A 27,432-nucleotide genomic window follows, 5' to 3' on the forward strand; every position below is an offset into this window, starting at 1 on the left:
ATATACACATACTACAACTTTATATTTCTTAACGAATTAACCATATTTCATTATATTTCAGTGTATATTTTTTAGTGATAAAAGTTGAGAGAGATTTGTAAACTTTTATGGAAGAACAACCGTTATGCGTGAATCCCATAGTTTTAAAAAAAAAAAAAAAACTGTTCCATAAATAGGGCATGATTTTACTCTTCAGTGATTTGTGTCAAATATGGTTGATTTAATTTGACTTACTATTTAAAAAGGAAAAGAATATTATGTTCCAAAAATATAGCCTATTTTTTCTCTCAGATTTTTTTAAAAAAAAATATGTTCCAAAAATAGAGCCTAAATTTACTCTAACGTGTTTTGTATTTCGCTATATTTCATTGTATTTCAAAAATGTGAGATATAACTGAAATACAGCCAAAAGCAGCTATGAATTGTAAATCTTCGACTTGTAGCTATAACTAGTTAGAAGCTATTAAAAGGTAGCTATTTGTATAAGTTTTACTAAATTATATAGGGCAACATGTATTTCGATTTTAATGCCGAAAATGTGGCCAGCAACAAATTTAAGAAGAAAATTATTCCATAATCGGGTTCTACTTTCTTAACTCTACTAATTATTTATTTATAAATTTCCACCCTTGTGTTTCTCATGAAATTTCTTTTCATAATGTTAGGGTAGAAGATTCACTTATATGATGATCTTAAAATGCTTGTTAATTTTAGGAATAACATTATTCATATGTGTTCACTGTGATTTGTATTCTTGCGTAAAGATTATATGTGAAGTTTATTTTCAAGTTGTGAGATGATATAAAGCATTTTATTTATAAGGATCATATCAATACTTGAAAATTATTTTTATCATTTTAAGATCAAGAGAATAAAGTAAATTACTTAGCTTATAGTAAAAAAAAACATATTTTTTAATTGAAAATTGTTGTGACATTAAGGTCATAAGAAAAATGATGATACTTTCGTGTAGACAAGATTTGAGGATTTATTAGAGTTTTATAATCTTACTAAATTTAAAATTTTTATTGTGGCTTGTGAAGAACATATATTGTGTCTTGAACACTTTAAGCAAAGTCTCATCATCGCTGTCGTTTCGCATATGTGTTTATGGATGTAGCATGAAGTCACAAATACTGATAAATATTATGGAATCCCTTGAATCACTGACCTTCATAATAAATTTATTAATCCTCTTGTCAAACATTCATGGATTATGATATTGATAGGCATTAATTAACTTTTGCACAATAAAAAATTATCATTAATGTGACAACCATTCAGTTAATTTTGAAAGGACGTGACTTTTGAGCAAAATGTGTATTTCTATCTGTATTTCAAAATAGTGAGGAACATAATGAATCTGCTTCATGCTTAATTATGCATGTGATCAAGTGATGTTGACTTTAAATAAGGGATTATGTATAGTAATGTTAATTTGTGATTTTACTTCTACGTGCATAATAACATGAATATTAAAGTTCATGGGTTGGCATATAAAATGTGGGGGGTTGACGTTTGAATAATTGTTACAATTTATTTGAAACTGATGTGCCCGCTGAAATAGTTTAAACATGAGATATTAAATTGTACAACGTGAGGCTTGTTACATGATTATCTTAGTTGACCTCAAAGGAAGTTAGGTGTCAGAGAAATCATTAAAGTGAAAAACTTCCTTCCAAGTGGAAATATTTCAAGAAACATGTATTTCCTGATATTATTTAAATTATGATAGCCCTCTATGTGACGGTATGACTTGTGGAATGGTTTGAGTTTTAATCAATATTACCATTATTGTAAAGTCTATTCTAATTGTTTGCTTTTCTTTGTAATTATTGAATTGCTATTGCAAAATTCAAAGCGGAAGAGATATCCAAGCTTGAGGCAGAAAGCAATTATTAATGATTTAAAATCGGAGCGTGTTGGAGTGCACTTCATCAAGACATATTGTGGATTAACAAATTGAAACACCTTGCATAAATCAAGTTGTAGTTCTAAGAAGGAATGAGACTAAAGCTCTTAATTTGTAATTACTGGCGGTGGCAACCCAACTTTACTGATTCGAGATCCCAAGACGGAGGTTCAATGTGGTAACAACAAGCTGTCCAATAATTGGAGAAGTACCATAACTTATATTTTTATCTTAGTCCCTTCATGAGTGATTAATTATCATGGTACTTGATTGGGTGATTAATTATTATGGTACTTGATGTAACAGTTAGGAAGAGTACATATTCTCAATGAATTCATAGCAAATGATGCTGGATATGCTTCTGTTACACATATCCTTGAAGAATTCACCTATTCGAGTGTGGTTGTGAAGCGCAACCTACGAGATTGGGCTCTTCTGTAGAGCACTCGCGAATCAAGATTTGAGCACAAGGCTGTTAAAGCACGACCCCCTTTATGAACTCGATCAAAATCTCGTATAATGTGTATGTTGAGTTGAAGATCGGGCTACAAGGTTCTAGTTCAAGACTTGAGTTCACTATGATCCTTCCGGTTGGATTTCATCATACTAAGTGAGGTTCAAGTCCACAAGACACCTTTACTGACATCATTATAAAAGACTGTTCTTGTATTCCTTTAAATTCTTGAATCATGTGGAGGATTATTGGAATTTATTTAGAAGTGATTCAAAATTTGAAAGCACCATTTTTGAAACACAAAATATATCATGAAAAAGTGTTACCCATTCTTTAAAGGATATACCTATTCATTGTGAAAATGTGTCATCCAATCTTAGAGGTACATCCATTCATGAAGACGTGTGAATACTTTCTATAAATACTATCCTATTGCTGCAGGAAATAATTAAATAGGAAATTCAAATCTTTAAGTACTTTATCCTTTCCTTCTCTTTGAGTGTCTTTTTTCTTCTTATTCCGAATTCATACAAAAGCAGTTGAGAGATTAAAAAGGGTTTTCCGGAACTTCTATTTGAGCGCACATTAGAAGATTCCTAAGTGGTTCATTGTATCTTGGGAGTAGAACGTCACTTTGCTATTTACACCCGGGTAGCAATGAAATTCTATTCTGAAGACAGCGCCATCCATAGCGTGCTTTGAATCGGGTTTTTCAATTTTAATTCTGTCTTATCTTTATTGTTGTTATTATGTTTTATTGTCTCTTATTTGTTCTTCTTAATGTGATCATCTCTAATATTTTTACAACAACTATGATAGTGTAACAATTCATTATACTGACTAAGTATATAACTTAAACTTTTTATCAATGACATCATTGAGAAGATAATTGTATAAAGGGAAAAAATGAAAAAAGAAAAAATCTCTCTAACGAAAAGGAGATAAACAAGTATTTCATAAAATTTGATTAATATTTTGCCAGTGGATAAGATTTTTATAATTAAGTATTTAGTAGATCATTTTACATAAATATATGGTGTCAAATGGTACATTAGTGGCATATGATTCGATTTCAACTAGCACTTGCAGGTGTAACCAACGATAAATAAAGTGGATGAATAATAATGAAAGACTGGACTCAAAACACAATAGACATAAAAAATATTAGCTGATTTTTTTTCCATTCGTCTAAACGTTGACGAAAAAAATTATCCAGTATTTACTAGTAATCGAAAGTCGGTAAATAGTGGAGGTGCGCACCGAGTAATACTGACACCACCGTTTACTTAAGAAAATTCATGTCTAACTTGTCAGTCTATCCGTTTCTTTCATAGGACCCCACCACTATATCTAAAAGAATGAAAACATTAGAAATTAACATATGTATAAGCATTACTTAAGGTTGAAAAGTCGTAAGACCAAGCTACTATAGCTGCAATAATTTGAGTGCTTAATTTAGCACTAATTTAACCATATCCTTTACATAAATGGGTCACCCATGTCTGTCACTTTATGGTTAGTGGAGATGTGACCACCTAGCTATCGAGTGACAAATATATCCCAAAAAATATGTATTTAGTGATATTTACTCCATATAGGGGACTGAATTATTGGACCAGATTGTAAGGAAAATGGGGAACAACCAAGTAATAATTGGATGTCTTTAAGAAGGAGGATATGATAGACTTTGTTCCCATTTGGAATGTCAAACATGGATTACGACAGCTGCAACTAGAAATGGATACATGTGTAAAATAAATACTACGTACATATTATATTACAAATCTATATATATATATACATTAAAAAAAATATTCAAGAGAGCTTGCCCCACCAATGGTCCGTCGAACTGGTAAAATTTTATTCACATTTGATATTATTATAAATTATTAAAAAAATATTATAGTTAAGTGATAAATTACAGTAAGAACGTATATTAATTAATTAATATGAGTTAGTAATAACGATGTATACAAAGACACATGTTATATATTTATCAAGTTAATATAAATACTAGGTGTAAATACATTCTTTTTCACATGAAAGGAATACTTTACATTGGAAGCTTATAATATAGTTATATATCATAATCATAATAATTAGTGTTGGCTCGATCTTTAAAAGTTAACGAAAATTTCTTTATCAAAACCGCTAAAACTAATGTTGTTGGTGTTATGAACCATCATCAAATTCAAATATTCATTATGATTTCACAAAATTTAATTTCATTCCAATAGCGCATTCTGACAAGGATGATTTTTTTTTTTTTTGATTTAAAATTACCAAGATATAAGGTTGCTTTGATAAAATGAAAACAGAAAGAAAGAAACGAAATTAAATGACTTTTTCAATTGTTTCTTTCTAAGTCGTGTGGGCTAAAATCCTCGTTAATGGTTGGCCCAAGTACAAATGGGCAATTCGGAGGAATGTCCCTTATTCGGGGTGGTCTTTAATTTTCATCCCTCAAATTGCTGATCTTTAATTTTTGTCTTTCGCCTAGAATATCCTGAGGTTTTGGGTTCGAATCTCAGCTTAGGCATAAAATTAAAAATAAAATCGCAAGGTAAGACTTTTGGAAAATCTGCCTTATGCGGCGTAGATTACCTTAAGGCATAACTAAAGTTTTATCGGATCCAACAGAGGTTGCCTTATAAACTTTTAGTTATGCTAAAGAAACCTCTTTCAGAGACGACATAGGTTGTCTTAAGGCATAACTTTAATTATGCCGGATCTGACATAACTTGCCTTATAAGGCAGACTTTTGCGGATCCGAGTTATGCCTTTAAGGCAACCTATGCAGCATAATGCAGACTTTTCCCAAAGCCTTGCCTTGCGATTTGTTTTTTTTACTGAGCGGGGGTTTAAATGCAGAACCTCGGGTTATTTTTGGCCACTTTTTTATGTGAAGGACAAAAATTAAAGACCAGCAATTTGAGGGACAAAAATTAAAGGCCACCCCGAAAGAAGCCAATCCGCGCAAAAAAATGAGTACAAATTGGGTTGAGGGTCCAAAAGAAGCGGGCCGTAACCAATTCTTTAAGCCCAGGAATTTAGCAGCCCAAAAGTTCAATTCTGCCAAATAAACCCCACAAAAAGATGTTCAGTTTCCCTCTTTTCTGCCCCCCCTTTGAGCAAAAAAACCATTCTTTCACCATTTGAATTTGCAGCAGCCAAACAAGAAAAAAGATGGGTGGAAGAGGAAGGTCTAGAACTCAAAGAAAACACTTTAGACAGAACAGAGATAATGTTTGGAAAAGAAGCAAACATGATGATTCTGAGCAACAAGACAATGTTACTACTAATGATGATGACAACAAAGAACAACCTAGTAAGAAACATTGGGAACCTTTTGCCACTCAAAATCCTGCATTTGATGACTATTATAAGGTAAAAATTTAATCTTTTTTGGTATTTGTGTTGTGGGTATTTGCTTATATGTCAAATTCTTGCCTTTAATGAGTATTTAAGGTAAAAAAGAAGTGTTTTTTTGGTTTTTCTGACGGGGGTATCTGCTTATATGTCAAAATACTGCATTTGATGAGTACTGTAAGGTAAAAAAAGTTGTCTTTTTTGGTTATTTGTGATTTGGGTGTCTGCTTATATGTCAAAATATTGCATTTGATGAGTATTGTTAGGTGAACGAGTTGTCTTTTTTGGTATTTGTGATGTGGGTATTTGCTTATATGTCAAAATCTTGCCTTTGATGAGTATTTAAGGTTTTGTTTTGGTATTTGTGTTATGGGTCATGAGGAAGGTTCACCATTGCTTTAAGATAAGATATAAAATTCTATTGTGACATCGACTTCTCGTTGTAGATTATCCCATGGAGTTTTTTTGTTTTTTTTTGCTTTTTGGGACTTGTTGTAATTAGAAATAAAGGAAAGAAAAGTCATCTAGCTGGGGATTGAACCTGTGACCTTGAGGATGTAAACATAGCCTCTGCCTAGTGCTCCACTCAGCCTATTTTGACCATGTGTTCCTTTAGTTAATATTATATATATGTATTTTCAGAATTATATACATAATGTATCGAGTTTAGTCCAGTGATCATGTGCTCACGTGACCCAAAATTTATGCATAAATTTGCCCATGCTTGTATGTCAAAATCTTGCCTTTGATGAGTATTGTAAGGTAAAAGAAGTAGTCTTTTTTGGTTATTTGGGATGTGGGTATTTGCTTATATGTCAAAATCTTGCCTTTGATAAGTATTGTAAGGTAAAAAGAGTTGTCTTTTTTGGTATTTGTGATGTGGGTATTTGCTTATATGTTTAGTTGAGTGATGAGTTTTGAATATTTTTTGTTGTAGGAGCAAGGAATAGTACCAACTGAAGAATGGGATACTTTTATTGGCTCTCTTAGAACTCCATTGCCTGCTGCATTCAGGATTAACTCCAGGTTTCTGTTTACAATTTGCCCCATTGGGATCTTCTTTTGCTATCTTGATGGAACTGTAAGGAATATAACTGAAATATAGTTTAATGAATGCTGGTTGTTTCCTTTTGTTTGTCTTTCTGGCTTTAGGATTGATTGGATTCACAAGATTGGATTGTAGCGTTTCTTTCTTGAAGAGAGCCTAAGTCTGCTAAATGTTACTAAAATTGACAGAAAAATGTAGTTACATTTGTGAACTTTGAGCATTTATCTTTCACATGCAAAGTTTTCATAAGCTCTAAGGGGTAGATTGGTTGCTGGTTAGGAAGGGAATTATTAATGTATTAAAACTAGCATAGTTATTAGCATGTTTGGTAGCTTTTTAGCTGCTTTGTATAAAATTCAGCATACCACGTACGGTATGTAGTTAACATTTTACAATCTCACATAACTAAAACATGTATAAGTTATGAGCCAATATATGTATTATTTTATGCAGGGTAGAAATGAAATAACTCACATAACTTATACATGAATAACTACACCCCACATAACTAACCCCGCATTACTAATACCTGCATAACTCTAAGCAACAACAAATGACCCCTAATTGCACAATATGTAAAGCTTCATTTCCTGTGCTTTTGATGGCACAATGGCTTTTACTATATTAGATACAAATTTGGTAGTGGATATACATGCTTCTCTTGTCACGATTGCATGACAAGTGCACCTTGTTCAGAGTGGCTATGTGCTGTTATTAGTATATACCCGTAATAGCCTAATATCATCTTTTCTTATTATTATGTGAGGTTCTTCTTTTAAAATCTTAAACGATAACACATTGCTCTAAAATAAATGGTTAAATGTAGCAAATCCTCCTGCTTCAAGTTCCAAGTAGTATGTAAAGACTAAGTAAACTTGTTTGTTGTAGCCTACAATTTCTTATAGATTAAATTATATTGAACTTCCCATTTTGTTAATGTTGCAGTACCCAGTGCTATATGGATATCCGGAGCAAGCTGGAGAACGATTTTATGAAATCTATTCAGGCAGAGGTTGATCAGCTGAATAATCAATTATGTTTCCCTTTTATTTATGAACTTCCTGCATTACATATGCAGTTTTTGGAGGATAATCATTCTATGGCTTAATGATTCTATATTTTAAGTATGATTCAGGGTGTTGATGGGAGTGAGATCGAGGGAATAAAACCATTACCTTGGTATCCAGAGAATTTTGCTTGGCAATCTAATTTTTCACGCAACCAGTTGAGGAAGAACCAAATACTTGAGAGGTTAGCGATGCATTTCCTGTTTAAGTGTTATATCAGCTTTACTGCTTTTCTACCATATAATTTTTCATGAGTTCATATAGATGACTTTTGTCATCCTTTATGGAAATCATAAATTCTTTAAAGCATCTTTAACTCTTGATATTCTTGTAAGAGGACTACAGGATATCCACCACTTTTCATCTTATTTGACATTTTTAATATACAGGTTTGAATATTCTGGACCCAGATTCCATTTTTATACCTACTTAATTAATAGTTGCTTTTCTTCCCATTTATCATGAAAAGTTTCAGTCGCGACTGAAGGGCTCAGTTTGAAACTGTTGGTAGAAAATGATGCTTACGTGATGTTGGCTTCAGTGAATGTTGTGAACAGGCTCATTTATGATTATATTATTGGGTTAGAAGCTGATTTATAGAAGGTAATTGGGCCGAGGGTTAAAAAGAGGAAAAACCAACGGGTTAAGCAACTTAATGGTCTGTTAAGGGGATTTAATTGGGACCCAGGTTGAGCAAAGCGGAAGATGTTTGTTATAAGTAGTAGAGTCTTAAGGAGTAGGCTATGTGAATTGTTATGAAGAGTCTGCATTCCCTCATCCCTTTCTGAGTCTCCCTCTCATCTCCTTTCTACTTCCCCGTGCAAACTTTGTCATTCCCCTGTTATTTCTATGTTTTAAGTGTAATCCTTCTTGGTATAAAATACACATTGAAGCTATTAGTTGAGTTTGGTTGTGGATTTCGGGCTCATTTCAGTGAACATGAAGTTGCTATTAAGAATCTGAATATGAGCGCGTAAAGCAGTCTATTCCCCTATTGACAAGGCTGGTAATAGAACTTCCTGGTGTCTTTTTTCAAGTGTGACCTACCCTTTTGAAGTTTTGATAGTCCCAATTTCATTGGATTTCTCTACTTTCACAGAGTTTAAGAGTTGTCTGAGTATTTTATGCAGTTTGGTGGAGGATAATTTGAACTGACCATTTAAAATTTGACATAGTAGAAAAGAAGTTTATTGAGAAGATGTCATATCAAACTTTGAATGAAGTATTACTTTATGTTGGTGGAGGGAAATAGTCGTGCTACTTAAATGAAGTGGTCCATATTTGCTCCTGGGCTTTGGTCTAGTGGTAAGACCGTAGTTTGTGATGTGTGGTTAGGCACACGCCACAGATTCGAACCCCGTTGTGGACAAGAGCCTGGTATTTAAGTGGAGAAGGGTAGAGGAGCATGCTCATCATCTACCGATTTTCGAACCGTGTACCATTGGCCCTTGGGGATTTCTTGGTTCGAGAAAATAAATAAGATAAAGTGGTCAACATTTTGGGACGGACTTATACAGGAAGTAGTTCGAATAAAATAGAATGGAGGGGGTACAAAAATTCTCATTGCGACTTATCCCCCCAAAAAAAAAGACTCATTGTTCACAGGAGATATGGTATCTTACATTACTATCGAGATAAATTGTGCTTATAATTTCATAGATATTGTTGAAGAAGAATCACATGGAAATAAATAAAGCTTGCACATTTTGAACTACATAGTGCATACAAACTGATTCTGATAAAAAAAGATTGGACCTATAATTGAAGACAACTTCTGATTGTTTCTGATAAACAATTTGAGGTCATTACTATAAACTTTCAGGTTCCATGAGTTCTTGAAGCTACAAAATGAAATTGGAAACATTACGAGACAAGAGGCTGTTAGCATGGTTTGTCAAGTTGACCTTCATCTCTCTATGTTTCCGATTGGACTATCCCATTTCAGATTTGCTTGATATTTCTCCTTTTATTGACTTCATCTTATGAATGCTTTGATTCAGGTTCCTCCCCTGTTCCTGGATGTACGTCCAGATCATTTTGCTCTTGACAGTAGGTTACTTTCTACAGATTCTAAGTTACAATTGCATGTTATCTTCTAAGTTACATATTCATTCTGACTGTTCGTATAATCATGCAGTGTGTGCAGCTCCCGGATCTAAAACATTTCAGTTGCTCGAGATGATACACCACATGGCTGAACCAGGGATATTACCTGGTGGAATGGTCTTCTTCCTTCCTTAAATAGCTTCTTTGTTTGCCTTTTCAAATGTCCAATCTTTCTTGTTTTCATGTGAACTATCTGCGCCTTTGTGACATCGTTTTGGTTCTTTTTGGGATGACTCTTTATATAGGTCTTAGCAAATGACGTTGATGTCCAAAGGTGTAACCTTCTTATTCACCAAACGAAGAGAATGTCTACTGCCAACTTGATCGTCACAAACCATGAAGCACAGCACTTTCCGAGCTGTCATTTAAGAAATAGTGGAAATGGCTCCGAGACGCAAAAAGTGAGGGAGTTAGATATTAATCAGCTTCAGTTTGATCGTGTCTTGTGCGATGTTCCATGCAGTGGTGATGGCACTCTGCGCAAGGCTCCTGATATATGGAGGAAATGGTAGTTATTAGAGATAATTACAGTCCAATGCCTTTCAATGATCTAAATTGAAAAATAGCCAGCAAATGTATAGGTTCTGTATATAAGTATAAATAATACATAATCAGTGTACTATTGTAGTCCGTATCACTCTCATTTTACTGCTTATGATGGTTTCTAATGTGCACCTTCTCCCTCCCCCTATGTTTGCATCATACAGGAATGCTGGAAATGGTAATGGTCTCCACGGGCTACAGATTCAGATAGCAATGCGAGGTTCTTGCTCTCTCTCTCTCTGCCCCCCTCTGTTACACTCATTCACAGACAATTTTACCTCACTGCATTTTTCAGTCTCTTCTTGATTTTCATATTTCCAATTCTTTCCTTATTCCTGTTATTTTATTACTTCTAATACTCGTTATTTTGTACTTTTATTTTGTATAATGTTGGCCTAACATGAATTTAAATGGCGAAACATGGTAGTGAGGATTCATATGACTGACCTACCCCATTTTGTTTGCGACTGAGGCATAGTTGTTATAGGTTTCTGTATATAAGCCGTGCACAATGCTATGTGATATCTTTTTACCTTTCTGAGTTGCCTTCTGTAGTTACGTGATTGGTTTAAAACGTATATTGCAGGATTGTCTTTGCTTAAAGTTGGTGGAAGGATGGTTTATTCAACTTGCTCAATGAATCCCATTGAGAATGAGGCCGTGATTGCTGAGGTAACTCATTAGGAAGAATGCTGGCTTATTTATTCTTCCCTTATTAAGAAAAGAGAAATTGACATTAAAAGCCGCCCACCAGAATAATAGCTAGAAAATGTATATTTGTTGTATATTAATATATGATATTGATAAATTTTACGTTTCCTATTCATAATAGTGTATATTTGTTATATATTTGGCTAGCGAATGTAATTATTTTTGGCCGACCGGCCAAATGTGTATCTTGCCCTTAAAAAAAGGACGAATGTGGGCATATCAATTAACATTTTGTTGCTTATATTACTGTTTTATTCAACCATAACAACTATACCGCGATCCCAAGCTAGCAGGAGTTTGTTCTATAATTCCCGATTGATGTCACTCCATCTAGGCCCTTCTCAATCCAATATTGAATAATTTAGGTTCTCCAACACTAGTAAGTCTCTACATTTTCTACTGGCGTACAAATTTCTAACGAGATCAAAAGACTAAACATCAGACCTATAGTCAGATACGGAGCATTCCAAAAACTTGGAGATCCAACTACAAGAAGACAGACAGCCTAACACCACATAGTTCCTATAGAACCTATGACTAAAATATCCCAAGAAGGGGATAAGACTAAGTGGCGCGAAAAGGGTTTTCCAAGAGAAACAAAAATTATTAAGTGACTGGTCTTGGTTAACTGTGGTAGGGGGGAGGCCTAGGGAGAATCTCTAATGGAGCTTTAGGTCCTAAGATTTGCTGCAAACTTTTCGTTGTCGAATGCCATGCTAAATTTCCTCCTTCCAGTTTTTACCGTACCCAACATTTGGGTTATTTGAATTCGTTTATTGCGTATATTGTTTCATGTGGACTGTTGATATGATGTAAGTACACTTTCTGTTTGATTCGTTAGTGGGAATAACTGTCTTGTTACATCAACTTCAATCCTTTAATAACCCTTTGTAGTCCATAGAATTGCTTGGTATTGTAAAGGGTTTCATGAGAAGTACAATTTTGTCAGTGAGTGCAGCAAAGCTTCTTTAACTTGGTAGTTGAATGTTTTGTCCCAAAATTGCAACAATTGCTACATGTTTTCCTGCTTCTTCTGACACTCTAGATGGCCGATGATTAATCAGTATAATTTTCCTGAGAAGCAGTGATTACACATACATACATGCACATATATATATATGTGTGTTGGAATATCGCAAGTACTTTAAAGCTTGTTGTGCCTCCTCCCAAACTGTCTTTTGATATTTGCAGGTCTTGAGGAGATGTGGGGAGTCCGTCGAACTTGTTGATGTGTCCAGTGAGATTCCTCAGCTTGTTCGCAGGCCAGGTCTCAAAAAATGGAAGGTGTAGTAAAAAAAAAAAGTTCATCCTTAACCTTCATCTCTTTTCTCCATGTTATGGGATCTCTATATAACAGATTGGGGTCGTTGTGACCCCACCCAACCCCTTTTCCCTGGTTGAGAAAATTCGGGAAGAAAATCAATATGACCACAGGAACTTTGAATACTAAGATTGGAATATATTCCCTTTTCTGATTTGAAATTGAAACTGGTTCATGAGATTTTCGGTCAAGGCTGAATATTGCTTTTGCTTTTACTTTTGAATAGTTCGCATGCACGGAGCTTTAACCACGTTCAGGGAGGTAAGGATTGGGAAATTAGTGTTTACGAACATGAGAAATTTTTTTCCTGTGTGTTTCACCCAGCTTTGTGTTATTATTTTCTTCTGTGGGTGGAATATAAAATTTAATACTCCTGCCATCCAATTTGCTTGGCAGTGTTTGACTGGACATGTTGTTTAAGAAGAATACAAAGACTTTTGAATGCAACAGTGGGAATGTTAAAATTATGTAATTAGCTTTTAAGTATAGAAATGTGTCAATATTTTGGAAGGTCAAAAAAGGAAAGAGTCTCAAACAGATTGGGACAATGAGTATTCTGTTGTATGATTCCTGTACCGCTTCCAAGAATACTAGGAGGTGATCGCATGATTTAATAATCTCGATAGATTTTCAAAGATCTTGTCTGTATTTATAAGTTCTATTGATCTTTAGTGCGTGCCGGAGCATGAGCAAAGATTAAAATGAGTTCTTAAAACATTTCAATTCCAGTTGTGCTAGACAGGTTCCGTTGCTTTACACTGCATGATTTGAATGGCTGTTTGTTCATCTGTATGCACAGGTCCGAGATAAAGGAGCGTGGTGGGCTTCTTACAAAGAGGTTCCTGAGTATCGTAGAAATGCAATTGTTCCAGGGATGTTCCCATCTGGCAAAACCTATGTGGATGAATCTGAGAAAAATGATGATGCAACTAGCAACCAATTGTCTGATAATGGAAATAATGGTAATGGCGAAGATCCTGCAACTGCAGCTACGATCTCGGATGCGGAAGTTTCAACTCTACCGCTGGAGCGTTGTATGAGGATAGTGCCGCATGATCAGAATAGTGGAGCCTTCTTTATTTCCGTATTTCAAAAGCTTTCTCCGTTGCCGGGTGAGTTTAAAGTTTTACTGCCCCTTGTTCATTAGCACTGGGGTGGCAAATTAGCCCATGAAAACATTACCCGCTCAAGTTTGGGCGGGTTAACCTGCCTATTTATTAGCTCAGCATATTTTAGCTTCTAAAAATTGGGGTGAAATGTAGCCCAAACTGACCCATAGAAACCTTGTTAAAATATTTTCAAAACGTTTTTCTTTTTAATTTTATGTATTATATATAGCTATAATAAAGAAAAATAACAATTTTATTAGGTACTTGAAAATTTATAAAAGAACATACAAAAAGATTAAAACTTGATAAGAATTGGGCGGATAGGGTTATGACCCGTTTTTAGCCCATTTCAGCCCAAGTAACTTTTGGGCGAGTTAATGACCCGCTCATTTATTGACTCAGCCCATTTTGACCCTCCCAAATCCAGCCCAACACCCCCCCCCCCCCATTTGACATCCCTAATTAGTACATTAATCAGAAAATTGGATCATTTGGCATTTGTTCCTTTCTGGCAGCTGCAGCATTTCAGCAAAAGAAGCCCATGTCTTCGCGAGGGAAGTCGAGTTCGCGTGATGTTATTCAAGCGGAAAGTTTAACAACCAAGGTCAAGGAAGATGTGAATGCCGACGATGTTAAGCCAGTGGATTCTGCTGGTAGCCAAGAAGCGACTATGGATGATGCTGATATTCAAGCTGAAAGTGTAACAACTAAGGTCAAAGAAGATGAAAAAGCCGAGGATGTTAAGCCAGTGGATTCTATTGGTAGCCAAGATGTGACTATGGATGATGCTAGCAACGGAACTGATGAAACTGCTGTGGATACTGAGCCCAGTGTAATGTTGGAGAAAACCGAGAAAGACGAAACTCAACCTTCAAATGATATAAAATCTGAGCCTGAGACTGTTAGGGGGAAAAGAAAATTACAAATGCAAGGCAAGTGGAGAGGGGTTGACCCAGTTATATTTTACAAGGAGGAGGCGGTTGTGGGTAAGATAAAGGAATTCTACGGTATCAAGGAATCCTTTCTATTCGAAGGACATTTGATTACGAGGAATAGCGATATGAACCATGTGAAGAGAATTTACTATGTGTCAAAGTCTGTGAAGGAAGTTCTCCATCTCAATTTTCTAGCTGGTCAGCAGCTTAAAATAGCTTCAGTTGGGCTCAAGATGTTTGTAAGTCTATCCGAATTTGACACTTCATGAGATTTTTCTCCAATATTATACATAACTTCTCTTCGTGGGGATTTTGTCACATTTGACACCTAACTTCTCTTCATGGATTATTTGTCAAGTTTGACACGTGACTTCTCATCATAGGGTTTTGTGATATTAGTAAAAATTGCACCAACAATAACTATGCCTCAAGTCCCAAACTAGTTGGGCAGACGAAATAGCAAAAGTGGCAATCCCCACCCCCCTTAGTGTTTTTTTTCTTTTTTCATGTGCTATTGCCTATTGCACCGTTTAGATGACCTTTTGCTTTGGTTCTTTCCACATTGCAGGAGCGCCAAACATCAAAAGATGGTGCATCTGCACCATGTATATTCCGCATATCATCTGAAGGATTGCCATTAATGCTGCCACATATAACCAAACAAATATTATACGCATCTCCTGCAGACTTCAAGCATCTTTTGCAGTACAAGAGCATTAAATTTGGTGATTTTGTGGATGCTGAATTTGGTGAAAAGGCCTCACAGCTGTTGATGGGTTGTTGTGTGGTGGTTCTGAATAAAGGTTAGATCCAATAGTGTTTGGCCATGACCTCACTTGCAAATACTGAAATCAGTTTTTGCAAGTTGAAGATTGGCCATCTGTTTGCAAATACTAAATTTCAGTATTTGAAATACTGGTGAAATATTGGAAATTGTTTGAGGAGTATTTCACTCACAAACACTGTTTTTCCAAGTGAAATTCATTTCCAGCACAACTTTAACTTCCAAATACTCTTTATGAACTTCAATTTCAAATTCGCTTTTTTCAACTTCAACCAGTATATTATTCCTCATTTGCTAGAAAAAACCCTCATTGCTTCGCTTCTGTTTAAGTTTCGTTGATTGTTTCTTGCAGAAAATAAGACACTATCAGAAGCTCAAGCAGATCCATCAACTATCGCTATAGGATGCTGGAGAGGCAGGGCTAATATCTCAGTGATGGTCACTGCACTTGATTGCCAAGAACTTCTTGAAAGGATGTCCATGGGTGTGGAGGGGGAAACAAATCCGTCCTTGCCTGAAATCGAGCCATCATCTACCAAAGCAGATGAAATAGTTGAAGCAGTTGAAGATGAAGTTAAAGAAAACACAGAACAACCATGAGAGAAAACTCCTTTCTCCTATAACTAACAATTTTGGAAGTTGTTATAGGTGTACCATGATTGTGAAATTTAGTAATTGCTTGTTTGTAGGTTTTCAAGTTTATTCAATGGAATATATACAAAAATAATTCTTAGATGAAGATGGTTTGAAGAATCCCCTTATTTTATGTATTTTAATTAATATGTTGAAGATTAAGTTCTATAGTTATGGACATTAAGCCTAAATTTTGTTTCCACTCTCTGCAGCCAATTGCTGGTTAGTACATAGCAGCATATTTTTTTTCCATTGGAAAGATTAAATAGAACTTTTAAAATCTTTGCCAGGAGAAAAGCTTTGGAGAAGGGCAAATGTGTCAGCTTCTTGTTATCCCAGAGTGGTACTCCCTCCATTTCATAATAAGTGGTGTTTTTAGGCACACCCCTTAAGAAATTGCTTACTCCCAGAAAATTATGAGTATTTTTACTAATTTATCTCTAATTAATGCTTAGAAAAAGAGAAGCTATTGAATGATTGTTGATTATAAATATGAGTAAGTTTGGAAGTATAAGATCAATTTTTTCTTGAAATTTTAAAATATCATTTATTTTGAAACATAATGAAAAGCCTAGAACACCATTTATTATGGAATGGAGTGAGTATAAAGTAATACCACAAATGTGGTATAAGCAATCCCCTAATTGCTAATTCCGGAATAAACAAATTGTACCAAACATGAGATGAAATTATCTTACGATTTATTCTGGGATTATAATCCCTTACAACCACCTGTTAGTTTTTATATTTTGATTATTCCTATTCCAACGTGTCAAATTCTAGCAAAATAAAAAGAATTAATGCATATAATAGTCTTAAGTTATCTAACCAGATATTAACTATTTCATTGTCAAAAAGCTTTTCAATTTTCTTGATGAACTTTAAGAAAAAAATCTTTCTCGTGTCCCAACAAAAGGAAGATCTACATTATTTTGACTCTTCTAAGAATCATAATAAAAAATTGTAGAAAGTTGTGTCCCAATGTTATAAACAAAAGTATATAAGTGGTTGTGAAAAGAATTTTCAAAAGATTTTTCCTGAAATTTCGGAAAAAAGCCGCCTTCTTGAAAGAGCTTATTCATGTACAGTTATTTTTGGGATGAAGCAAAGAATCACAACGACTCTCTTTCCAATAACAACCGAGGCAAAAAAGACCACTAATGCCTCTTGCATTTCCCTCTTTGAGTTGGCATATCTTGATTATTGATGAACTCTTTCAAATGCAATCAATTTTCATATTTTGATTTAACCATTCGGTATTTGAAATCTACTAGTCCGACTAATCCAACCAACTTTAATGTCTTCATATATAGACCTTTTTGTAATGGGAAATGAGCATTCACCATTTTGTCACACATGAAGACATTTTAAGTTGTTTGGACAATCTTCACATCTGTGGATCTTATGACTTAGCTGTCCTTTTTGTCATGCTATAAATAGGTTCTCTGTTAGGTAGCAGATGTGTATATTCTGTCCTCCCTTTCTAATTAACTAGGCGGCCTATGCTCGTGCTGTGCACGGGCCCAACACTTTACATTATAGTGCATTAATGTGTATATAGTTGTCTTTGAATATACATACAATATGTATATATATATATATATATATATATATATATATATATATATATATATATATATATATTATGTTCAAAACACGATTAATATAACATTGTAGTTTGTGCTCTATATCTAAAACTTTATTATATTAATGCTTGCTACGAATACAAAATCGACAAATTTATTAATATTTTTTAAAAGAGAAGACTTGTTTAAAAGGAAACTATTTTCCTCTATTTGAGATAAAAAAAAATAGCAATATTTAAGCATCAGTTGATACTTTCAATTTTAATTCGATTAATTTAAAGGTGTAAAATATTTATTATTTTTTATCAAATTTTGATTTGGATAATTCTAATTCAAATTATTAAATTAATTTTACATGTTTAAAACGAAACAAAGTAGAAATTGATTTTCTATTTAAACGAAAAAATACTATTTTTTTATTTTTGGTAAATATTCTCGGTTTAGCTCATTTTACTTGTCATGTTGTCTTTTGCATGGTTTTTTAAGAAAACGTCGATTAGAATTATAATTTGATTAATTTACCTTATTCGTTATTTGATCTCCATTTGATATATTTTTTTTACGACATTAATCTCTTTTTACATTTATTAGAGTAAGAATATAAATAAAAAAGTAATTAAATTCTATCTTATTCTAAAATATAAATATTTTAAGTATATTTATTTTAGTAAACATAATAAATAAATGACATGGCGGAATAGCAAATACAACAGTTTAATATCTAGATTAGATCTCAGGCTAATATAAAAAAAAACTGTATGGTTTGACTACTTAACCTTTTGAAGAAAAGCAATTTCATTTGTTCTCACTAATGGATTGATACGCACGTGGCAATGAATCCATCATTATTGGCTTAATGAGATACTTTGAAAATTACATGAATATTATTTGATTTTTTAATATGGGGTGCACTTTTTTTTTGGACATTATTAATTTGCACTATTTTATATATATATATATATATATATATATATATATATATATATATATATATATATATATATATATATATATATATATATATACTATGTTCAAAACACGATTAATATAACATTATAGTTTGTACTCCGTATCTAAAACTTTATTATATTAGTATTTACCACGAATACAAAGTCTTCATTTTTTTTTTACATTATTTTTTTTTAATATGGGGTTCACTTTTTTTTATATTGCTTGATTTTGTTAATATGGGGTCCACTTTTTTTTTTACCGTGAGTTTGGAGATAATGGGTTCCACTTTTTATTTTTATTTTTTTATATTGCTTGATATTTTTTAGTATGGGGTCCACCCTTTATGGGGTGCTCTTTTTTTTTTACATTATTAGTTTGCACTATTTTTATACATATAATATATATACATATACTATGTTCAAAACACGATTAATATAACATTATAGTTTGTGCTCCGTATCTAAAACTTTATTATATTAGTATTTGCTACGAATACAAAGTCTGTACTTTTTTTTAACATTATATTTTTTTTAATTTGGAGTTCACTTTGTTTTTTTTATTGCTTGATTTTGTTAATATGGGGTCCACTTTTTTTTTCCCATGAGTTTAGAGATGGTGAGTTCCACTTTTTTTTCTTCCTTTTTTTTATTGCTTGGTGTTATTTAGTATGAGGCCCACCTTTTTTTTTTAAGGGACAATTTTGTATAGTTTTTTTTTTATATTGCTTGGTGTTGTTTAGTATGGAGCCACCCTTTTGGACATTATTATTTGCACTATTTTTATGCATATATATATAGATATACTATGTTCAAAACACGATTAATATAACATTGTAGTTTGTGCTCCGTATCTAAAACTTTATTATATTAGTGTTTGCTACGAATACAAAGTATGCACTTTTTTTTTGACATTGTTTTTTTTAATATGGGATTCACTTTTTTTTTATATTGCTTGATTTTGTCAATATGAGATACTATGTTCAAAACACGATTAATATAACATTGTAGTTTGTGCTCCGTATCTAAAACTTTATTATATTAGTATTTGCTACGAATACAAAGTCTGCACTTTTTTTTTACACTGTTTGTTTTTTTAATATAAGATTCACTTTTTTTTTATATTGCTTGATTTTGTTAATATGGGATCCACTTTTTTTTCCCGTGAGTTTGGAGATGGTGAGTTTCACTTTTTTTACTTTTTTTTTTTATTATTGGTTGATTTTTATTTTTTATTTTTTAATATTAGTTGATGTTTAATATGAGATCACATTTTTTTTTTTAATGCTTAACGGACGACTAAATGAAAGATGATGAAGATTCTGGACAAAAATTGAAAGAGGGGTAGACCTTTTATGTAAGAGAGTATTTTGAAAATAAAGACACCTAAAATGTGAAGAAGGAGACATAGGGCCTGCCACAATGGACACGTGTAGAGTCAAAATAAGAGTTGAAGAATGATTTATTTTTTTTTGATTAACCACGGGTGTCCGAGTCTCTTTGAGCCCCGACTAATCCCGTGGGTGCACAGGCCCTCGGCAAGGAGTTTCCCGCAAGTGCACCACGGTTAATTCAGGGTTTCCCCAGTCCGATGGCCCTCAGAAATTGTTTGCACCCAGTGGGTTTCGAACTTGAGACCTTGAAAGGGAGCACCCTAAGGCTCAAGTCAATTGCCATCAGGCCAACCCCTGAGGGTTAAGAATGATTTATTAATTATCCTCAGTTTTCATTTTATTTGCGGAAATGCCCTGACGGACGACGAAACGTTCTCAAACTGGTGCTTCTATAATAGTTAAAAAACCTACCCCTTGCATTTAACAAGTGAGTAGATGTGCCACTATGTTAGAAGAATGTGTCCTCTACAATAAGTTACACAACACAATCTGATTTCAAGTTATGGAAATAAGTTATAGTGTTACTTATAGATTTTTGCAAGTTAATTCAAACTAATCAGCTTCTGTATTATATTGAACCGAACTAATCTTTGTAAGTCACTAATATTTTTTTTAATTCTCATATGCAATCCTTCATGTGCCAAACCTGAAATACTACTACTAAATCATATTCATAGTCCCGCATACATGTCAATGATATTAATCAATGGGAAATTAGTACTTTTATTAGTCCTTGTGTTTCTGACTAAACACATTTAACATCCATTTCAATTATCCATGAATTATGTTAAAGGCCAAACACATATGCGGGCACTTAAACTTGTCACGGAATTCCTTCTAGGCACCTAAAATATACCATTTCCCATTTAGACCGTTCTCGCCATAACCAAGGCCCTTTGCATATTTTGGGTGACATGGGAAATGGTATAGTTTAGGTGCCTAGGAGGAATTTTGTGACAAGTTTAAGCGCCTGCATATATATTTTGGCCTATGTTAAATTTGTATGTTACCCCATATTTTAGGATTACATAGCTCTAAGAATAATATGACATACCACGTACTTCTTATATAAAGGGACCAAACACACAGTTTAGTTAATTGATAATTGAAAATTAAATATGGTTAGCAAAATATTACAAGAATCACAACCAGAATTCATCAATAAATGGAGGACCGAGTGCAATTATCCTTTATGTAACTATTTCCTTTCATTAAAACAGTACAGAAATAACATCATAACATATAAACAAAAACGACTTTCAAGAATCACTATGAGATGATTTTTGAAATCTAACATACCCAAGAAATTGATTGACACCCAAAGAATGAAAAAGAAACACCAAATCTCAATATCTCAAGATCCCTTTTTTTTTTTGTTCTTTCAAAAATCCCAATTTCTCAAGATCTACAACATGCTTTCTTTTCTGGGATAACTTGTGCAGGACCAGGTACAAGAATTTTCTTTCCCGTTAAAGAAGCAGGATTACCATTCGCTTGATCATCACCTGCAGCGAGATTCTTCTTGTTCACAATGTTGAAGATCTCTGTCAAAACAGTAAAAAACGCGTCCTCGACATTTCTGCCCTCCATAGCAGATGTCTCTAAGAAGAATAATCCCTCTTTCTGTGCAAATTCTTTAGCATCCTCGGTGGGAACAGCTCGTTGATCTTCAAGATCAGTTTTATTTCCGATCAGCATAATCACGATGTTCTTGTCAGCATGCGCACGTAACTCTTCAAGCCAGCGTGGCATGTGATCAAAAGTTTGGCGTTTTGTTATGTCGTAAACCAATAGAGCTCCAACAGCTCCCCTGTAGTAAGCGCTTGTGACAGCTCTATATCTGATCATGACAACAAAGCAATGACTGAGTTACATATAAGTTATTAAGACTTAAAAAAGAGGGAGGGGGGGAAGAAACTGGAATTAGCTATGAACTTCGTAGCTAATCCGTTGCTAAATTGCTCGTAGAAACAAATTTTGATAATCCATCACTAGCTAGGATTAGGACGGATTTTGCTGTTTAGCTACAAAATTTGTCTGTCGCTAATTCCTAATTTCTGTTTTGTAGTAGTGTCCGAAACTTTTATTATATCCAGTTTGATAGCAGTCATAGACAATAGAAACCGTGAGGCAAAATGGATACCTCTCATCGTCTAAATTGCATAAGAAAGAGCTAATTCCGTGCATACAACAACATACCTAGTGTAATCCCACAAGCTAATTCCAAGCATCATACTTATAAATCAAAAGGAATTAATAAGAGTAGTTTTATTTTTTTTGAAACTAATAGTAGTTGTTTTCTTTTCAAGAAAGATGAATCCTTTTAGAATCAAGAAGTACATACAGGACTGCATTTGCATGCTAAGGCAATACGATAGTATGAGATCTTTCATCCAAATAAAAATAAGATCTGGTCCAAAAGCAGTCATATTTTGCACATGATTAGTGAGAACCAAAGGCTCAAAACACCATATCAAGGCACTATTCAGTTAGCATGGATGTTTTCTAAAATGTTATTTATGATGCCTCCAAGATAGCACATTTTTCAGTGAAGTTAATACGTTTAAAGGCATCAAGAGATTAAGTCCCCTCCATGATGGCACTTTATCCAACACTAAGGAACACTAGAAAAACCTTATCTAAAAAAGGGAATTTTAGTGTGTCTTAGTTAAACCAAGGAACATAGAAGCTGATAAGGAACACCAGAAAAACCCTATCTAAAAGCGAATTTTAGTGCGTCTTAGTTAAACCAAGAACATAGAAGCTGCCAAAGAAAATTGGGCATGACCCCCCACTCGACCGCCACCTCCAACAAGAAAAAAGGATCTGATGGTTTTACCGGTTAAGACTAGTGGTAAGAGCGCAACGGGTGATGCGTGGACTAGGCACACATCATAGGTTTGAACCCAGCCGAAGCCAAAAGCTAGGTATATAAGTGGATAGGGGTAGAGAGGGGGTCCATAGTTATTTGAGTTCAAGTTCGAACCATGTACCACACACATTCAGGGATTTCTAGGTGATCGAAAAAGAATAAACAGGAACTTCTCGGAGCTTGTATTTCAACTTAAGTAATGTAATAGTGATAGTCATCACTAGTTTCTCCTCTAATACATGATTGTTTGAGTGATTTGGAGGAAATTAATCATTAAGAACGAAAAGAAAAACTAACCACCTAAATGTCTGAATAAATATACACGTGTTCATTTACAAATTCACCATCATGGTTCAATTTACAAATTCACCAATATCAAGCTAAACTCGGGTGATTTTAGAAAGACTAAGCATTTGACAACAAAATTGATAGCAAAAGGCAAATCTAACTTCACAGTTTTGCTAAAATAGCATTTAGATGTAAGACTATCAATTTAATACTAATATGCACCGAGTTGCGAGTCAACGTTTCTTCAAAAACTTTTTTATGTGCGAGTCTTGATTCTTCACTGATTGAGTTTGCCTGATTCACCTCTTTTACTCATCAAGTTAAGTTAAAGTTTTTAAACTATTTTTGCTACTTTATCCAAGATCCCAAGTAAGTGTCGTCAAGTCTTAAATTTCAAGTGAACATCTCTCTCCACATACCAGAATACCGCGCCAAATTGCCAAAATCATAAATTTAAACTTGACAAATACAACAAGAATCTACAGATTTTACTAGTTGAAATACTAAAAGCTTTTCCTTTTCACAGAGATCTACTTGGAAAGGAAGTGGAATTATGAAAACTCCAAATTCAAGAATGTACAGTTCAAACCCGATGAATCAATCAAATATAGCAAATGTGAAAATCTAGTCAGCACATCACGGCTATGTTACTCGGACTCTCCAATAATGTTGTCTCACTCATGTCGGATCCTTAAAAAATGCACTATTTTGGAGGATCCGAGCACGCCCGTCAACATTTTTGAAGAGTCTTGAGCAACATAGCTGATCCCAGGTCTGGATAATTTAAAATGAAAACAGTGCTAATTCTCTTTTAAGATTCCAGCAACTTCAACCATAGAACAAAAGAACAAGAAAAGGCAGATCAAAGTGAAGAAAACAGCACTAAATAAGACAAACACACAAATTTCTTAAACTTCTCAGCTAAAAATTTACCAAAAAAATGTACTCCCTCTCTTCCACTTTTATATGACATTAATATCTGCAGATCAAAACAACCTTTTTTCTTTGACACCCATTTTCTCATTCATTTTTAATCATCAAAAGTTGTAACTAAACAAATACTTCTAGCAAAACAAGAAGAACTATAAACAATCAATTTTGCAGCTATATATACAACTGAAAAAGCAAAAATGTACTCCCTCTATTCCATTTTTATATGATTAATATTTTGCAGATCAACCAACTTTTTTCATTGATACACATTTTCTCATTCATTTCTAATCATCAAAAGTTATGACTTAACAAATACTTATAGCAAAACAAGAAGACTTAAAAAGAATAAACTTTGCAGCTATATATATAACTGAAAGAGCAAAAATGTACTCCCTCTCTTCCAATTTTTATATGACATTAATATTTTTTTGCAGATCATACCAACTTTTTTCTTTGACACCCTTTTTCTCATTCATTTTTAATTGACTTAACAATACTTATAGCAAAACAAGAAGAACTAAAAAAGAATCAATCTTTAGCCAAAAAAAAAAAAAACTCCATTTACCTTTCTTGGCCAGCAGTATCCCAGATCTGAGCTTTAACAGATTTATGTTGAATAACAAGTGTTCTTGTTTGAAACTCAACACCAATTGTAGCTTTAGAATCAAGACTAAACTCATTTCTTGCAAATCTAGCCAATATTTGTGATTTTCCCACAGCTGAATCACCTATTAAAACCACCTTAAAAACATAGTCTATTTTTGCATCACCATAGCCACCTCCACTTGCCATTTTTGTTCTTTCAAATTTAGCACTAAAAGTTGTGTGTAAAAATGGAAAGAAGAAAATGAGTATAGAAAGCAGAAAGAGAATGAGAGGGAAAAAGAGGAGAGAAAGACAGGGAAACAAATGTTGGCTGTGTCTTAACTAGAATCTTGCTGTCACTTGTAATAATGTGTTAATGAAATCCTGAATTATTATCATTATAAGTATTGACCAAGTAGGCGTTTGGCCATAGAAATAAAAAAAAAAAATCACTTTTTTTGAAATTTTGGAGTTGAAGTTGTGTTTGGCCATAGTTTTTGAAATTGTATTTTTGTTGAAATGTAATTTTTTATTGAAATGTAATTATCTTTTTGTTTTTCAAAGTCTGGAGATAACTTCAAGTTATATTTGAAATTTTTATGGCCAAATGCTGATTTTAGAAAAACTTGAAAAAAAAATTCGGAAAAAAGTGAATAATTCTTATGGACAAACGGGCCCTAAGTTGTTGTATCAATATTATTCCCGTCATTATCTTATATTTTAGTATTAGTACATTTCTTATTCTTGGTTTTCTATTATTACTTGTTATCGTATTTACTTTAGTTTTCTTGCTATCCTAATGTTATTTCTGCGTTACTTGTGTCGAGGGTACTCTCTACCTGCCAAGATAGGGATAAGATGATGTACACTTTACACTTTTCAAACCCCACTTATTGAATTATATTGGATATTTTGTTGTTGTTGTTTTGAAGTATTGTAAGCGATTCGATTCATATTTAGAAACAACTAACATAAATAATCGTCTACCCAATTGTTTAAATTAAGAATAGTCGGCACATGTATATTACTATACGTTAGGAAAGGTAAACAACAAATTTGGCCGGCTAGGAAATATCGCTTTATTTTATCCCTCCGTTTTAATTTATGTTTTACTAATAGTTTGAACCGACACGAAATATAAGATATAAATAAAGATTTTTTATAATTTAAAAAATATATTATAGTGTTTATATAATACAAAATTTTTTGAAACTAAGGTTTTGAATTTACTTGGTTATAAAAGTTTTTAACGAGGGTAAAATGGAGGTGAAAAGTTATTTATTTTTAAATTTAGAAGTATGTCATTCTTTTGGAATGAACTGAAAGAAAAATATGTCACGTAAATTGAAATGAGTAGAGTATAATACTTCAAAATGGTCATATAAATTCAATAAATTTTGGATAATAATGATCCTATCATCAATTTACGCGCACCTCAATTTTCCATCAAATCCGAATAGCGTATATCAGTACTCTATAATAATATAATTTTATTCACCAAAATTTGGGTAAATAGAAAGAAAACATATCAAATTATCATAACACAAGGTCTAATTTTTGTTCTCTTCGTATTAAACCACCATGGATTTTAGGTAAACGGTTCATTCAAACAATTAAGATAAAACCTTACCGATAGTTGATAATATGAACAACACCGAATAACGATTTTTATTTTAGTTTACATGCAACTTCAAAATAATTCATTTTAACGTAATGTTCTTAAGTTTATAAATGTTGAGATATAAAATAGGAGAAATACATAAGCAGTGCTTTAGAGTTGGTATTAATATTCACTTTGACACTTTATTTCAAGCTTATACTTATTGGACACTCTAACGTCAATTGGAATGCATATATTAAACACCTCACTCAAACATGACAAAAAATAATTTTCACTTAGTATTAAACGCGTGAATTACTATTGTAACCTTATATGATTTGATGTTTTTAAATTCAAAAAGATTTTGAATAAGTTGTGACAATGTCAAATTTTGTGTCCAACTTACTCAATATAGCTGCAGGCACTACATAAAGTTGTACGAAAGTTAATTAGAGAAAGGTGTTAGGTAACTAAGTTATTAAAGTCAATTCATACTATCTTGAACATTAAGCATACAAATTTATTTACTACGCGATTGATACACGCAAATTAATTTTGGTTTATGTAAGTAATATGTTGTACTAGTCATTTTCCACTTTCCATTTTCTTACTATCGTTATCAAATTTTCAAGATCTTGTCGGAATGTCGTTTGGTTTGCCAAAATGGGAGTATTAAATATTAATTCCTCTCGTGGGTTGAAAGACAACATGTTAATGTTTCCAAAATTAATATCGAGCCTTATGTACTTCTTGAATTATTACTTGATGTAAGTGCGTAGCTGGAGCATGTGCTTTTGTTTTTGTTGCACTGAATTTATTGTTTTTGAAGCATAAAATATATGTAAATTTTATTATAATTACATATTTAGTTTTGAACACATATAGTTTCAAATAACTATAAAAGAATATTTAATTTTGAACTCATCAAACTTGAATATTAATTTGTATTTAAAATATTATGCAAAGATTAAAGTACTACAAGAAGCTATTCTCAGAAAGGCCTACTCCTTTTTTTTGGCCGGGGGAGGGGGGGGGGGGGGGTTGGGGGTCCATTTGGTGTATGGTAGTTATTTTAGGACTGACTAATCTGAATTCACGCCTATTCCTTAAGTTCAAAATGCTCAACAACAATAATAACAACAACCCAGTGAAATCCCACATCGTGGGGTCTGGGGAGAGTAGGGTGTACGCAGACTTTACTCCTATCAAGGTAGGACGGCTGTTTCCGAAAGACC

General features: G+C 33.3%; 2 protein-coding genes across 2 annotated transcripts; one reads left to right on the top strand and one right to left on the bottom strand.

The window, feature by feature from the left end:
- Window positions 1-5,470: 5,470 nt before the first annotated feature.
- LOC132615602 (uncharacterized) lies at window positions 5,471-16,183 on the top strand. The gene is made up of 15 exons (XM_060330216.1): window positions 5,471-5,753; window positions 6,673-6,761; window positions 7,729-7,795; window positions 7,919-8,034; window positions 9,673-9,739; window positions 9,851-9,899; window positions 9,988-10,073; window positions 10,202-10,464; window positions 10,664-10,719; window positions 11,086-11,171; window positions 12,402-12,494; window positions 13,331-13,643; window positions 14,156-14,814; window positions 15,144-15,378; window positions 15,712-16,183. Exons 1-15 carry the CDS (start codon window positions 5,553-5,555, stop codon window positions 15,957-15,959), a joined length of 2,628 nt encoding a protein of 875 aa, XP_060186199.1. The 5' UTR covers window positions 5,471-5,552; the 3' UTR covers window positions 15,960-16,183.
- Window positions 16,184-21,052: 4,869 nt separating this feature from the next.
- On the bottom strand, window positions 21,053-24,961 carry LOC132615603 (ras-related protein Rab11D). The gene is made up of 2 exons (XM_060330217.1): window positions 24,578-24,961; window positions 21,053-21,759 (listed from the first exon to the last, which is right to left on the bottom strand). Exons 1-2 carry the CDS (start codon window positions 24,802-24,804, stop codon window positions 21,318-21,320), a joined length of 669 nt encoding a protein of 222 aa, XP_060186200.1. The 5' UTR covers window positions 24,805-24,961; the 3' UTR covers window positions 21,053-21,317.
- Between the last annotated feature and the right edge of the window lie 2,471 nt (window positions 24,962-27,432).

Source organism: Lycium barbarum, chromosome 10 (genome assembly GCF_019175385.1).
Source record: "Lycium barbarum isolate Lr01 chromosome 10, ASM1917538v2, whole genome shotgun sequence".
In the NCBI taxonomy this organism is placed as follows: Eukaryota; Viridiplantae; Streptophyta; class Magnoliopsida; order Solanales; family Solanaceae; genus Lycium; species Lycium barbarum.

Coding starts and splice junctions, on each gene's coding strand:
- LOC132615603 (XM_060330217.1), bottom strand. CDS start 24,804: ATGGCAAGTGGAGGTGGCTATGGTGATGCAAAAATAGACTATGTTTTT. Junction 21,760..24,577: donor GATACTGCTGGCCAAGAAAG/GTAAATGGAGTT, acceptor TGTCATGATCAG/ATATAGAGCTGTCACAAGCG.
- LOC132615602 (XM_060330216.1), top strand. CDS start 5,553: ATGGGTGGAAGAGGAAGGTCTAGAACTCAAAGAAAACACTTTAGACAG. Junction 11,172..12,401: donor ATGAGGCCGTGATTGCTGAG/GTAACTCATTAG, acceptor TGATATTTGCAG/GTCTTGAGGAGATGTGGGGA. Junction 12,495..13,330: donor CAGGTCTCAAAAAATGGAAG/GTGTAGTAAAAA, acceptor CTGTATGCACAG/GTCCGAGATAAAGGAGCGTG.